The following is a 16,362-nucleotide window of genomic DNA, read 5'->3' on the forward strand; positions in this document are numbered from 1 at the left end:
CACATTTACATTTTCTGCTTAAAGATGTGTATTTTATACATCCTCTGTCTAAGTATGAAAATGTGTAAAATCCTGTGAATTCTATAATTGATAGAATTAATTGAAGATGGCTCTTTTTCCCGCTATTACAATATGTTTCATGATTCACACTACAATATGAGTCCTGATTACTTGCGTTGCATATATTTAGCTGTAAGTAACTCTGAAGTCATTAATTGAGGGCAGCAGTTAATGTAGAAAGAGCAGTGAGGAGGGAGCAAGGAGCGGCTGTGTCTATCCAGCGTGTGTTTGGGTTCTGCTAATTGTTTGGGAGCTGAATAGGGTTGAGCTTAAAAGGTCCTGGAAATTACAAACTGACGAGACTAGGGTTTTCCCTGGACAGCGGCCGCTGCAGGAGCCATAGCGCAGCCCATGTGGGGTTCCTGCATTATATTTCTCCTACCAAAGAAAACTGTTACATCAACATTTCAGATCTTCAAACGATATGTCCGATTCCGCCAGTCGGACCAATCAGAATGGCAGATCCAGCGTCACGCCAGTCTATCCAGGCATCCTCTAATAGACTATGATAAAACTCCTTTTTCTGACTATTGGGGTGTCACAATATGGGGTAAAAGGGTATTTGTTGAATATCGATAGCTATGAAACAAGAATAATTTATTCCAATAATTCTATTTATTTATTTAACTGTTCTTTAATTGGCATTGTTATCCTTCCAGCCCACTAATGACCCATCTTATCTTATTTCTGGTTTAGGGCCTGAAACCAATGGACTTCAATGGATTAGCTGATCCGTACGTGAAGATACATCTCCTCCCGGGAGCCTGCAAGGTAATGAGGCCCCCACAGTCTAGTGGCCCCCACAGTCATTCTGTAACGGTTCCCCCATGCCATCTAATAATGCAAAGAATATCCAGAGATCACAGGAAGCAGATTTACAAACAGATACGTGATATTTTTCTGCAGTTATCAGCAACCTGTGCAGAAAATATAGCTTGGCTATGGCGCTTGGAGTGTCCCTTTAATACAAATGTGAGCTCGCCCTGAGTGTCCTGCTTTTCCCTGCTTTTACCTGATTTGAAAAGATGTTTCAATGAAAATGCAGTAAACTCTGTGTAGGTTTTTCTTCTAGCAGTGGGCGTCGAGACACTAGATAGTCCTTAAGTCCTTATGTCAAATCTCGACGATTGCCACTGAATGGTCTGACTCAGGGCTCTCCTAGTAATGTCTGTCTTTCTGTCTCAGGCCAACAAGCTGAAGACTCGTACTGTGAGGAATACCTTGAATCCCACATGGAACGAGAGCCTGACCTATTGTGGGATCACCCATGAAGACATGGGCAAGAAGGTCCTACGGTAAGAAAGCCTGCGCGGGTTCGAGTCCCACCAACAAGTCATACATAGGACCTTTATGTTGAAGCTCTCATTCTATCGATAAATGTAACTTGTCTTTCGGTTTGGTTAAAAGACAGCTGTGGTCGTTTGGTCCTGTTAGAGAAACTTCTTCATGACTAAACAGAAGCTGTAAAATTAGCCATAGTGTTCATTAACATGGAGTCTCACACAACTACATAATGTATACACAGTAACTGAACAAATATGGCAACTATATAAACATATCATACACAACGTATTGCATGGCCACAACACATCTTCTTAAACCATAGACTGCAGAATGATCCCAGATTGGGAAACAACAGCATAGAACACTCTCTCAAAAGGTGTTAAAGGGACCAGAACAACTACAGCTTATTGTATTTGTTTTGGTTAATAGAATCATACCCTTCAGGCTTTTTGCTGTAAACACTGTCTTTTCAGAAAAAATGCAGTGTTTATATTACAGCCTAGGGATACCTCCACTGGATAGTGCTAGAGGTGCTTCCTGGGGCAGTGCTGCACAGTGTGACTGACATTCAGTGTTTCCACCCTCTGCATGCAGACACTGAACTTTCCTCATAGAGATGCATGGATTCAATTAATCTCTATGAGGAGATGCTGATTGGCCAGGGCTGTGTTTGGCTTGTGCTGGCTCTGCCCCTGGCCTGCCTCCTTCACATTCTCAGCCAATCCTATGGGGAAGCATTGTGATTGGCTGACATAAACACTTCTGATGATGTCAGCTGTGAGCAGGCAGATCAGGGGCAGAGGCAGCAGCTACAGACTTGAATACAAGTAATATTTTACTATATTTAGTAAGGCAAAAGGGAGTCAGATAGTGTTTTTACCACTATAGAGTCAGGTATACATGTGTGTGTTCCTTATCCTATAGTGTTCCTTTAAGACATACTGTCAGGGTCATTAACTAAAGTGAGAACTCATAGTGAATTTCAAATTTAGGGCCAAGTAGCCAAACGGAATGCAGAATTTTTCCAGTTTGACAATTTTGAACTTAAATTTGAAATTCACGGTTATTCAGTAAACGTTAAATTGGCTCAAATTCAGCTCAAATTCTTCTACAATTTTAACATTTCCCAAGGTTCATTGCATTTACTAAAAAACAGAATGATAGCCACATTTAACCAAATGGTTCCTGGGATCTCATGACAGCAGTGACAATGGTTTGAAAATAGTTAAATCAAATCACCCACATTTTACGTTACATGAAAAAAAAAAATGACTATAAGGTAAGGGGTAGTTTCTAGGGGGATTTAGGATGAAAATATTGTTACGGTTATGGGGAGTTTGGAAAGAGTGGCGTAGGGTTAAAGAGACTAGATTTGTGGGTGCGGCACTGGAATAACCAAATTAAAGAATTCACTTGCGAATCGGCTGTTGTGAATTTCCGAAGCACTCATGTTATATGAACAGCTGATATTTGGTTTTCTAATGCATCGTTCGTTTTAGAACTTAGGTTTTTGCATTACTGATTAAATTAATTTTTGTTAAGTAAAATGGGGGGGAAAGTGAATCGCAGCTGTAATTTAAGTGCTATTAATTTAGCCAGGTATCATTTCTATAACTACTGGGCTCCATCTAGCCCCTCTTAATAAGATCCCAGTCCTGTGCTGGTCTGTGCTTCCTTAAGCCTAAACGTGCCATATCCACTCAGAATCTCCGTGTGTGACGAGGACAAACTCAGCCATAATGAGTTCATCGGAGAGACGCGGGTTCCCCTCCGCCGACTGAAACCCGGACAGAGAAAGCATTTCAATATATGTCTGGAACGACAGATCCCGGTGAGTGACACACCGACAGAGAGATGTACAAAGAATATACAGTGATACATGATGTACGATGATCTACAATGATGTATGGTAATATATGGGATATGCAGTGATATCTAGTGATATACAGTGATATACGGTAATATATGGGATATACAGTGATGTATAGTGATATACAGTGATATACGGTAATATATGGCATATCCAGTGATATCTAGTGATATACAGTGATATACGGTAATATATGGGATATACAGTGATGTATAGTGATATACAGTGATATACGGTAATATATGGCATATCCAGTGATATCTAGTGATATACAGTGATATACGGCAATATATGGCATATCCAGTGATATCTAGTGATATACAGTGATATATGGTAATATATGGGATATACAGTGATGTATAGTGATATACAGTGATATACGGTAATATATGGCATATCCAGTGATATCTAGTGATATACAGTGATATACGGCAATATATGGCATATCCAGTGATATCTAGTGATATACAGTGATATATGGTAATATATGGGATATACAGTGATGTATAGTGATATACAGTGATATACGGTAATATATGGCATATCCAGTGATATCTAGTGATATACAGTGATATACGGTAATATATGGGATATACAGTGATGTATAGTGATATACAGTGATATACGGTAATATATGGCATATCCAGTGATATCTAGTGATATACAGTGATATACGGCAATATATGGGATATACGGTAATATATGGCATATCCAGTGATATCTAGTGATATACAGTGATATACGGCAATATATGGGATATACGGTAATATATGGGATATACAGTGATGTATATGGTGATATATGGTGATAAGCAGCAATATACAATGATGTATACAGTGGTATGCAGTGGTATATTGATCGATTCAGCTCCTATAGAGAGAGAGATTGGTTCAGCACTATATAGAGAGACAGCTCCTATAGAGAGATTAATTCAGCTCCTATAGAGAGAGACAGCTCCTATAGAGAGATTAATTCAGCTCCTATATAGAGAGGCAGCTCCTATAGAGAGACATTGATTCAGCACTATATAGAGAGACACAGCTCCTATAGAGAGAGAGACAGCTCCTATAGAGATATTGATTCAGCACTATATAGAGAGACAGCTCCTATAGAGAGAGAGACAGCTCCTATAGAGATATTGATTCAGCACTATATAGAGAGACAGCTCCTATAGAGAGAGATTGATTCAGCACTATATAGAGAGACACAGCTCCTATAGAGAGAGAGACAGCTCCTATAGAGAGAGAGACAGCTTCTATAGAGAGATTGATTCAGCACTATATAGAGAGACAGCTCCAATAGAGAAAGAGACAGCTCCTATAGAGAGAGATTGATTCAGCACTATATAGAGAGACAGCTCCTATAGAGAGAGATTGATTCAGCACTATATAGAGAGAGACAGCTCCTATAGAGAGAGAGACAGCTCCTATAGAGAGATATTGATTCAGCACTATATAGAGAGAGACAGCTCATATATAGAGAGAGACAGCTCCTATACAGAGAGATTGATTCAGCACTATATAGAGAGACAGCTCCTATAGTGAGAGATTAATTCAGCACTATATAGAGACAGCTCCTATAGTGAGAGATTAATTCAGCACTATATAGAGACAGCTCCTATAGTGAGAGATTAATTCAGCACTATATATAGAGAGATAGCTCCTATAGAGAGAGAGACAGCTCCTATAGAGAGAGGTTGATTCAGCACTATATAGAGAGAGACAGCTCCTATAGTGAGAGATTAATACAGCACTATAGAGAGAGAGACAGCTTCTATAGAGAGGTTGATTCAGCACTATATAGAGAGAGACAGCTCCTATATAGAGAGAGATTAATTCAGCACTATATAGAGACAGCTCCTATAGAGAGAGATTAATTCAGCACTATATAGAGAGACAGCTCCTATAGAGAGAGATTGATTCAGCACTATATAGAGAGAGACAGCTCCTATATAGAGAGAGATTAATTCAGCACTATATAGAGACAGCTCCTATAGAGAGAGATTAATTCAGCACTATATAGAGAGACAGCTCCTATAGTGAGAGATTAATTCAGCACTATATAGAGACAGCTCCTATAGAGAGAGATTGATTCAGCACTATATATAGAGACAGCTCCTATAGTGAGAGATTAATTCAGCACTATATAGAGAGACAGCTCCTATAGTGAGAGATTAATTCAGCACTATATATAGAGAGATAGCTCCTATAGAGAGAGAGACAGCTCCTATAGAGAGAGACAGCTCCTATAGAGAGATTAATTCAGCTCCTATATAGAGAGGCAGCTCCTATAGAGAGACATTGATTCAGCACTATATAGAGAGACACAGCTCCTATAGAGAGAGAGACAGCTCCTATAGAGATATTGATTCAGCACTATATAGAGAGACAGCTCCTATAGAGAGAGATTGATTCAGCACTATATAGAGAGACACAGCTCCTATAGAGAGAGAGACAGCTCCTATAGAGATATTGATTCAGCACTACATAGAGAGACAGCTCCTATAGAGAGAGATTGATTCAGCACTATATAGAGAGAGACAGCTCCTATAGAGAGAGAGACAGCTCCTATAGAGAGATATTGATTCAGCACTATATAGAGAGACACAGCTCCTATAGAGAGAGAGACAGCTCCTATAGAGAGATTGATTCAGCACTATATAGAGAGAGACAGCTCATATATAGAGAGAGACAGCTCCTATACAGAGAGATTGATTCAGCACTATATAGAGAGACAGCTCCTATAGTGAGAGATTAATTCAGCACTATATAGAGACAGCTCCTATAGTGAGAGATTAATTCAGCACTATATATAGAGAGATAGCTCATATATAGAGAGAGACAGCTCCTATAGAGAGAGATTAATTCAGCACTATATAGAGAGACAGCTCCTATAGTGAGAGATTAATTCAGCACTATATAGAGACAGCTCCTATAGTGAGAGATTAATTCAGCACTATATATAGAGAGATAGCTCCTATAGAGAGAGAGACAGCTCCTATAGAGAGAGGTTGATTCAGCACTATATAGAGAGAGACAGCTCCTATAGTGAGAGATTAATACAGCACTATAGAGAGAGAGACAGCTTCTATAGAGAGGTTGATTCAGCACTATATAGAGAGACAGCTCCTATAGAGAGAGATTGATTCAGCACTATATAGAGAGAGACAGCTCCTATATAGAGAGAGATTAATTCAGCACTATATAGAGACAGCTCCTATAGAGAGAGATTAATTCAGCACTATATAGAGAGACAGCTCCTATAGTGAGAGATTAATTCAGCACTATATAGAGACAGCTCCTATAGAGAGAGATTGATTCAGCACTATATATAGAGACAGCTCCTATAGTGAGAGATTAATTCAGCACTATATAGAGAGACAGCTCCTATAGTGAGAGATTAATTCAGCACTATATATAGAGAGATTGCTCCTATAGAGAGAGAGACAGCTCCTATATAGAGAGACAGCTCCTATAGAGAGAGATTAATTCAGCACTATATAGAGAGACAGCTCCTATAGTGAGAGATTAATTCAGCACTATATATAGAGAGATAGCTCCTATAGAGAGAGAGACAGCTCCTATAGAGAGAGGTTGATTCAGCACTATATAGAGAGAGACAGCTCCTATAGTGAGAGATTAATACAGCACTATAGAGAGAGAGACAGCTTCTATAGAGAGATTGATTCAGCACTATATAGAGAGACAGCTCCTATAGAGAGAGATTGATTCAGCACTATATAGAGAGAGGCAGCTCCTATAGAGAGTGATTAATTCAGCACTATATAGAGAGACAGCTCCTATAGTGAGAGATTAATTCAGCACTATATAGAGACAGCTCCTATAGTGAGAGATTAATTCAGCACTATATATAGAGAGATAGCTCCTATAGAGAGAGAGACAGCTCCTATAGAGAGAGGTTGATTCAGCACTATATAGAGAGAGACAGCTCCTATAGTGAGAGATTAATACAGCACTATAGAGAGAGAGACAGCTTCTATAGAGAGGTTGATTCAGCACTATATAGAGAGACAGCTCCTATAGAGAGAGATTGATTCAGCAATATATAGAGAGAGACAGCTCCTATATAGAGAGAGATTAATTCAGCACTATATAGAGACAGCTCCTATAGAGAGAGATTGATTCAGCACTATATATAGAGACAGCTCCTATAGAGAGAGATTGATTCAGCACTATATATAGAGACAGCTCCTATAGTGAGAGATTAATTCAGCACTATATAGAGAGACAGCTCCTATAGTGAGAGATTAATTCAGCACTATATATAGAGAGATAGCTCCTATAGAGAGAGAGACAGCTCCTATAGAGAGAGGTTGATTCAGCACTATATAGAGAGAGACAGCTCCTATAGTGAGAGATTAATACAGCACTATAGAGAGAGAGACAGCTTCTATAGAGAGATTGATTCAGCACTATATAGAGAGACAGCTCCTATAGAGAGAGATTGATTCAGCACTATATAGAGAGAGACAGCTCCTATATAGAGAGAGATTAATTCAGCACTATATAGAGAGACAGCTCCTATAGAGAGAGATTAATTCAGCACTATATAGAGAGACAGCTCCTATAGTGAGAGATTAATTCAGCACTATATAGAGAGACAGCTCCTATAGTGAGAGATTAATTCAGCTCCTATAGAGAGAGACAGCTCCTATAGAGAGATTAATTCAGCTCCTATAGAGAGAGATTAATTCAGCACTATATATAGAGAGACAGCTCCTATAGAGAGAGAGACAGCTCCTATAGAGAGAGGTTGATTCAGCACTATATATAGAGAGACAGCTCCTATAGAGAGAGACAGCTCCTATAGAGAGAGAGACAGCTCCTATAGAGAGAGATTGATTCAGCACCATATAGAGAGACAGCTCCTATAGAGAGAGAGACAGCTCATATAGAGAGAGATTGATTCAGCACTATATATATAGAGACAGCTCCAATAGAGAGAGATTAATACAGCACTATATAGAGAGACAGCTCCTATACAGAGAGATTAATTCAGCACAATATAGAGAGAGACAGCTCCTATAGAGAGAGAGACAGCTCCTATAGAGAGAGATTGATTCAGCTCCTATATAGAGAGACAGCTCCTATAGAGAGAGAGACAGCTCCTATAGAGAGAGATTGATTCAGCACTATAGAGAGACAGCTCCTATAGTGAGAGATTAATACAGCACTATATAGAGACAGCTCCTATAGAGAGAGATTGATTCAACACTATATAGAGAGAGACAGCTCCTATAGAGAGAGACAGCTCCTATAGAGAGAGATTGATTCAACACTATATAGAGAGAGACAGCTCCTATAGAGAGAGACAGCTCCTATAGAGAGAGATTGATTCCGCACTATATAGAGAGAGACAGCTCCTATAGAGAGAGACAGCTCCAATAGAGAGAGATTAATACAGCACTATATAGAGAGAGAGACAGCTCCTATAGAGAGAGACAGCTCCTATAGAGAGAGACAGCTCCTATAGAGAGAGATTGATTCCGCACTATATAGAGAGAGACAGCTCCTATATAGGGAGAGACAGCTCCTATAGAGAGAGATTGATTCCGCACTATATATAGAGAGACAGCTCCTATATAGAGAGAGACAGCTCCTATAGAGAGAGATTGATTCAGCACTATATAGAGAGAGACAGCTCCTATAGAGAGAGACAGCTCCAATAGAGAGAGATTAATACAGCACTATATAGAGAGAGACAGCTCCGATAGAGAGAGACAGCTCCTATAGAGAGAGATTGATTCCGCACTATATAGAGAGAGACAGCTCCTATAGAGAGAGATTGATTCAGCACTATATAGAGAGACAGCTCCTATAGAGAGAGATTGATTCAGCACTATATAGAGAGACAGCTCCTATAGAGAGATTAATTCAGCACGATATATAGAGAGACAGCTCCTATAGAGAGAGAGACAGCTCCTATAGAGAGAGAGACAGCTCCTATAGAGAGAGATTGATTCAGCTCCTATATAGAGAGACAGCTCCTATAGAGAGAGATTAATACAGCACTATATAGAGAGAGACAGCTCCTATAGAGAGAGACAGCTCCTACAGAGAGAGATTAATACAGCACTATATAGAGAGAGACAGCTCCTATAGAGAGAGATTGATTCAGCACTATATAGAGAGACAGCTCCTATAGAGAGATATTGATTCAGCACTATATAGAGAGAGACAGCTCTTATAGAGAGAGAGACAGCTCCTATAGAGAGAGATTGATTCAGCACTATAGAGAGAGACAGCTCCTATAGAGAGAGATTGATTCAGCACTATATAGAGAGCGACAGCTTCCTATAGAGAGAGATTGATTCAGCACTATATAGAGAGACAGCTCCTATACAGAGATATTGATTCAGCACTATATAGAGAGACAGCTCCTATAGAGAGAGATTGATTCAGCACTATATAGAGAGAGACAGCTCCTATAGAGAGATATTGATTCAGCACTATATAGAGAGAGACAGCTCCTATACCGAGAGAGATTGATTCAGCACTATATAGAGAGACAGCTCCTATAGAGAGAGATTGATTCAGCACTATAGAGAGAGAGACAGCTCCTATAGAGAGAGATTGATTCAGCACTATATAGAGAGACAGCTCCTATAGAGAGAGATTGATTCAGCACTATATATAGAGACAGCTCCTATAGAGAGAGATTGATTCAGCACTATATAGAGACACAGCTCCTATAGAGAGAGAGACAGCTCATATAGAGAGAGACAGCTCCTATAGAGAGAGATTGGTTCAGCACTATATAGAGACACAGCTCCTATAGAGAGAGAGACAGCTCATATAGAGAGAGACAGCTCCTATAGAGAGAGATTGGTTCAGCACTATAGAGAGACAGCCGCTATAGTAGAGAGAGATACATTTAGTGTCAGAGACAGCTCCTTTAGGAAAGACAGCCAGAATTACTTGGTCTTCATTTCTTTTAGTTGCCATCCCCCTCCTCCATGTCTGCAGCTCTGCGAGGAATCTCCTGTTACCTGAAGGAGGTAAGCAAACACCCCTTCAGATGGGGCAGAATCTAGGGCAGTTTACAAACTTACAGACATTACACAGTCTTCCTACCCAGCACAATCCTATCAGGTCACAAAACTGGGAGTGAAGCTGTCTGTCTGTGTGTGACCGTGTGTATCATGTTACTGTGTGTCTGTAACTATCTGTCTGTCTGTGTGTGACCGTGTGTATCATGTTACTGTGTGTCTGTAACTATCTGTCTGTCTGTGTGTGACCGTGTGTATCATGTTACTGTGTGTCTGTAATTATCTGTCTGTCTGTCTGTGTGTGACCGTGTGTATCATGTTACTGGGTGTCTGTAACTATCTGTCTGTCTGTGTGTGACCGTGTGTATCATGTTACTGGGTGTCTGTAACTATCTGTCTGTCTGTGTGTGACCGTGTGTATCATGTTACTGTGTGTCTGTAATTATCTGTCTGTCTGTCTGTGTGTGACCGTGTGTATCATGTTACTGGGTGTCTGTAACTATCTGTCTGTCTGTGTGTGACCGTGTGTATCATGTTACTGGGTGTCTGTAACTATCTGTCTGTCTGTGTGTGACCGTGTGTATCATGTGACTGTGTGTCTGTAACTATCTGTCTGTCTGTGTGTGACCGTGTGTATCATGTTACTGGGTGTCTGTAACTATCTGTCTGTCTGTGTGTGACCGTGTGTATCATGTTACTGGGTGTCTGTAACTATCTGTCTGTCTGTGTGTGACCGTGTGTATCATGTTACTGTGTGCCTGTAATTGTCTGTCTGTCAGTGTGTGGCTGTGTGTATCATGTTACTGTGTGTCTGTAATTGTCTGTCAGCGTGTGGCTGTGTGTATCATGTTACTGTGTGTCTGTAATTGTCTGTCAGTGTGTGGCTGTGTGTATCATGTTACTGTGTGTCTGTAATTGTCTGTCTGTCAGTGTGTAACTGTGTGTATCATGTTACTGTGTGTCTGTAATTGTCTGTCAGTGTGTGGCTATGTGTATCATGTTACTGTGTGTCTGTAATTGTCTGTCTGTTTGTGTGTGACCAGGGCCGTCTTTAAAGGTGGGCAAAAGGGGCAGCTGCCCCGGGCCCAGTTACTCCTGGGGGCCCCAAAGTAGCCGCCCAGACCCCTGCTGGCATCCAAACCCTGTTGACTGCAGCACCTGATGTAATCAGGGGCCGTCAGCCCTTTAAGAGTGCTCTGGTCCGGGCCCCTTGGATGTGCCAGTGTGTGTGCACCAGTGTCTGTATCAAAGTATGTGTATCTGTGTGTCAAAGTGTGTATCTGAGCGTGTGCATGTGCTAGTGTGTGTGTATATGCCAGTGTGTTTGTGTTAGTGTGTATCTGTGTGCTAAGATGTGTGCATGTGTCCAGGTGTGTGCATGTATCAGTGTGTTTATGTGCGTATCTGCGTGTCAATGTGTATGTATATCTGTGTTAGTATGTATGTGCATACATCCAGGTAATCAAACACACCGCTGCAAACACAATCATTACATACAAACACACCCCTGAATTCAAACTCCAAAATTGTATACAAACACACCCTTTACTCACCAATGATACACACAAATGTACATCTGCATCTAAAATACAACACTACATCCAAACACACCCCTGCATGCAATTACAAATGTTACATACAAACACAACAGTTTATTAAAACATTAAAATTATATACAAACACCAACTCAATACACAAAAGCACAACTTTTAAAATACAACACTACATACAAAACTCACATCCCTGCATTTAAACGCAAACACTACACACAAATACACAGCTGCATTCCAATGGTAAAATTACATACAAATACACCCCTACATGCACACATATACTCTATACAAAAACATGCTTACATTCAAATTCACAATATCTATCTATCTTTTCTCCACTCTTGCGCTATGGGAGACCTCCTAAAAATTCTTGCACCACAGCCCTCTCTACATTAGTTCCATCAGTAGGTTGGGGTGCAGGCAGTGACTGCATGCCAGGGAGCTGTGTGTTGGGAGTGGGGGGGAGGGTGGGAGAGGGCATGGTACAGAGGGCCCAAGCAAATGCTTGCCCAGGGTTCAATCGATGTTAAAGACGGCCCTGTGTGTGACCGTGTGTATCATGTTACTGTTTGTCTGTAATTGTCTGTCTGTCTGTGTGTGAGTGATTGTATCATGTTACTGTTTGTCTGTAGCTGCCTGTTAGTGTGTGACTAAGTGTAGCATGTTACTGTGTGTCTGTAATTGTCTGTGTGTGAGTGAATATATCCTGTTACTGTGTGTCTGTAACTGTCTGTGTGAGACTGAGTGTATCCTGTTACTGGGTTATTGTAAGTGTGACTGAGTGCACCCTGCTACATTGTGTCTCTTGCTGTCAGTGTGACTGAGTGTATCATGTAATTGTTTGTCTGTAGCTGTTTGTCAGTGTGAGGCTGAGTGTATCCTGTTGCTGTGTGGCTGTAGCTGTCAGTGTGACTGACTGAGTGTGTGTCTGTAACTGTCTGTGTGTGTGTTTGGCTGAGTGTATCCTGTTACTGTGTTATTGTAAGTGTGACTGAGTGTACCATGTTAATGTGTGTCTCTCGCTGCCAGTGTAACTGAGTGTACACTGTTACTGTGTGTCTCTTGTTGTCAGTGTGACTGAGTGTATTATGTTATTGTTTGTCTGTTTGTCAGTGTGTGGCTGGGTGTATCACGTTACTATGGGTCTGTAGCTGTCAGTGTAACTGAGTGTGTGTCTGTAACTGTCTGTGTGGGACTGGGTGTATGCTGTTACTGTGTGTCTGTAACTACCTGTCTGTGTGTGGCTGAGTGTATCCTGTTACTGTGTGCTTTTAGCTGTCAGTGTGAGTGAATATATCCTGTTACTGTGTGTGTAACTGTCTGTGTGTGACTGAGTGTGTGTATGTAACTGTCTGTGTGTGACTGACTGTATCCTGTTTCTGTGTTACTGTAACTGTCTGTGTGTGACTGAGTGCATCCTGCTACTGTGTGTCTATAGTTGTTTGTCAGTGTGTGACTGAGTGTATCCTGTTACTGTGTGCCTATAGCTGTGTGTCAGTGCGTGATTGAGCGTATCCATTTACTGTGTGTGTCTTTCTGTGTGTGAGTGAGTATATCCTTTTACTGTGTGACTGTAGCTGTCTGTTAATGTGACTGAATGTATCCTGTTACTGTGTGTCTGTAGCTGTCTGTCAGTGTGTGGCTGAGTGTATCCTCTTACTGCATGTCTGTAAAGTTTTCAGTGAGTGGCTGAGTGTATCCTGTTACTGTCTTACTGTAACTGCCTATGTGTGTCTGTGAATATCATATAACTGTGTGTGTGTAACTGTCTGTCAGTGTGAGATTTTGTGTATCCTGTTTTTGCATGTCTGTAACTCTCTGTCAGGGTGTGCATGAATGTATTCTGTTATTGTGTGTCTGTAGCTGTTTATCAGTGTATAAGTGTTTCCTCTTACTGTGTGTCTGTAACTGTGTGTGTGTGTGTGTGTATATCCTGTTACTGGGTGACTGTAGTGGTCTGTGTGCATGTAGTTTGTGTATGTGTGTCAGTATGGTATGTTTCCATATGTGTGATATGGTTATGTGTTTGTGTGTGTTTGATTGCGATATTGCTACATGTGTGCATTTGTTTATGTGTGTGAGTATAATATGGTTGTGTGTGTGTGTGTGTGATATGGCTCTGTGTGTTCGCGTACCGTACGAGCAGTTATTTTGTATCATTCAGTATAGTGATATTAAACTCATACCAATGATACAGTCCTTTCCGCTGGGCATTAAATCATGTGGGTGAGCGTGGTGCCAGGCTGTCTAGCCATGCGTGCATTCAGGTGTAAACACAATGAGAAGTGCTGGGTAATGTCCTGTGTGCCAGGAGACCTCTATTCTCATTTCCATCCATTACTGTCATTTTACCATATTATATTAGGTCTCATTATTTCCCTAGGAATGCTCTCTCTCATTAGTTCTCAGCCAGCTCAGTCTGCTCTGCTCATTAGCTGCTACATTCTACTGTCCGCTCGTTATTTCTCTATAATATATTCCTTTAACATCCATTCCTCTCACCTTCACTTCATTCATTCTCTCCATCACTCTCACTTTCATCCTCTCTCTCTCTCCCTCTGTCTCTCTCATTTTCACCCTCTCTCACTCTGTCTCTCTCTTTGTGTCCCTATCTCTGTGTCTCTCTCACTCTCATTGTCTTTCTCTTTCCCTCTGTCTCTCTCTCTCTCTCTGTCTCACACTCTGTCTCTCCCTCCCTCGCCCTCTCTCCATCCTCTATCTCTCCCCCTCTCTCCATCCTCTGTCTCTCTCTCTCTCTCTTTGTCCCTCTCTCTATCTCTATCTCTCCCCCTCTCTCCATCCTCTGTCTCTCTCTCTCTGTCTCTATCTCTCTGTGTCCCTCTCTCTCTCTCTCTCTCTGTCTCTATCTCTCTGTGTCCCTCTCTCCATCTCTCTCTCTCTCTCCCCCTCTTTTCTCCTTCTCCCCCAGTCTCCCATTCTCCCAGTCCTTGTGATGTGACATTTTTCTCTATTCTCCTATTTTTATTCCCTTTGCGCGTTCACCTCCTGCGGGGGCTGGGAAACAGTCTGAGTATAGAGAGTGTGAGATGGGAAACTAATTCACAGAAATGGCTTCCAGCAACTTCGCTACACAGTATTCTATAGAACGTCTTACCCCCAGAACATAGTACTAACCCAGCTAATTACCCCCAGAATTATACCAACCCCGATTAATTATCCCCAGCATATTGTGTCAACCCTGGCTAATACCCCAAGTACATTCTACTAACCCAGGCTAATTACCCCCAGGAAATTGTACTTACCCTGGCTAATTACCCCAGCACATTGTACTTACCCTGGCTAATACCACAAGCACATTCTACTAACCCAGGCTAATTACCCCCAGAACATTGTACCATCCCAGGCTAATTACCCCCAGAACATTGTACCATCCCAGGCTAATTACCCCCAGAACATTGTACCATCCCAGGCTAATTACCCCCAGAACATGGTACCAACCCAGGTTAATTGCGCCCAGCACATTGTACTAACCCAGGTTAATTGCGCCCAGCACATTGTACTAACCTGGTTAATTACCTGCACCCAGCACCATGCGCTAACCCCAACCTGTGACCCTGTGTCCTTAGCTGGAGCGCTGTCAGGAGTGGGAGCTGGAGGAACGGGGGAGGATCCTTCTGTCTTTAACATACAGTGCGGAGCGAGGAGGATTGGTGGTGGGAATCGTACGCTGCGCTCACCTCGCTGCCATGGACGTCAATGGATTTTCTGATCCCTACGTTAAAACGTGAGTGCCTTGTTTCATTAAATGGTAGTTGCAACAGAACAGGAACCCTTAATATGCCTCATTAAGGTCACTGAGACTGACCCCCAATATGGCTCTGTCACTAGGATATATTGTCACCGAGACTGAACCCCAATATGGCTCTGTCACTAGGATATATTGTCACCAAGACTGACCCCCAATATGGCTCTGTCACCAGGATATATTGTCACCGAGACTGACCCCCAATATGGCTCTGTCACTAGGATATATTGTCACTGAGACTGACCCCCAATATGGCTCTATCACTAAGATGTATTGTCACCGAGACTGACCCCCAATATGGCTCTGTCACTAGGATATATTGTCACCGAGACTGACCCCCAATATGGCTCTGTCACTAGGATATATTGTCACCGAGACTGACCCCCAATATGGCTCTGTCACTAGGATATATTGTCACCGAAACTGACCCTGAATATGGCTCTGTCACTAGGATATATTGTCACCGAGACTGACCCCCAATATGGCTCTGTCACTAGGATATATTGTCACCGAGACTGACCCCCAATATGGCTCTGTCACTAGGATATATTGTCACCAAGACTGACCCTGAATATGGCTCTGTCACAAGGATATATTGTCACAGAGACTGACCCCCAATATGGCTCTGTCACTAGGATATATTGTCACCAAGACTGACCCTGAATATGGCTCTGTCACTAGGATATATTGTCACCGAGACTGACCCCCAATATGGCTCGGTCACTAGGATATATTGTCACTGAGACTGACCCCCAATATGGCTCTGTCGCTAGGATATATTGTCACAGAGACTGACCCCAATATGCCTGTCACTAGGATA

The 16,362-nt window shown here is 41.7% G+C and overlaps 1 protein-coding gene across 1 annotated transcript in view; it reads left to right on the forward strand.

The window, feature by feature from the left end:
- Nucleotides 1-16,362, forward strand: part of DOC2A (double C2 domain alpha) — a 52,963-nt gene that overhangs the window by 18,275 nt on the left and 18,326 nt on the right. The window contains exons 4-8 of the mRNA XM_063429064.1: nucleotides 757-831; nucleotides 1,246-1,355; nucleotides 3,049-3,175; nucleotides 10,173-10,232; nucleotides 15,364-15,521. Coding sequence (XP_063285134.1) covers nucleotides 757-831; nucleotides 1,246-1,355; nucleotides 3,049-3,175; nucleotides 10,173-10,232; nucleotides 15,364-15,521 — 530 coding nt within the window. The remainder of the gene's footprint in view (nucleotides 1-756; nucleotides 832-1,245; nucleotides 1,356-3,048; nucleotides 3,176-10,172; nucleotides 10,233-15,363; nucleotides 15,522-16,362) is intronic.

Source organism: Pelobates fuscus, chromosome 8 (genome assembly GCF_036172605.1).
Source record: "Pelobates fuscus isolate aPelFus1 chromosome 8, aPelFus1.pri, whole genome shotgun sequence".
Classification (NCBI taxonomy): Eukaryota; Metazoa; Chordata; class Amphibia; order Anura; family Pelobatidae; genus Pelobates; species Pelobates fuscus.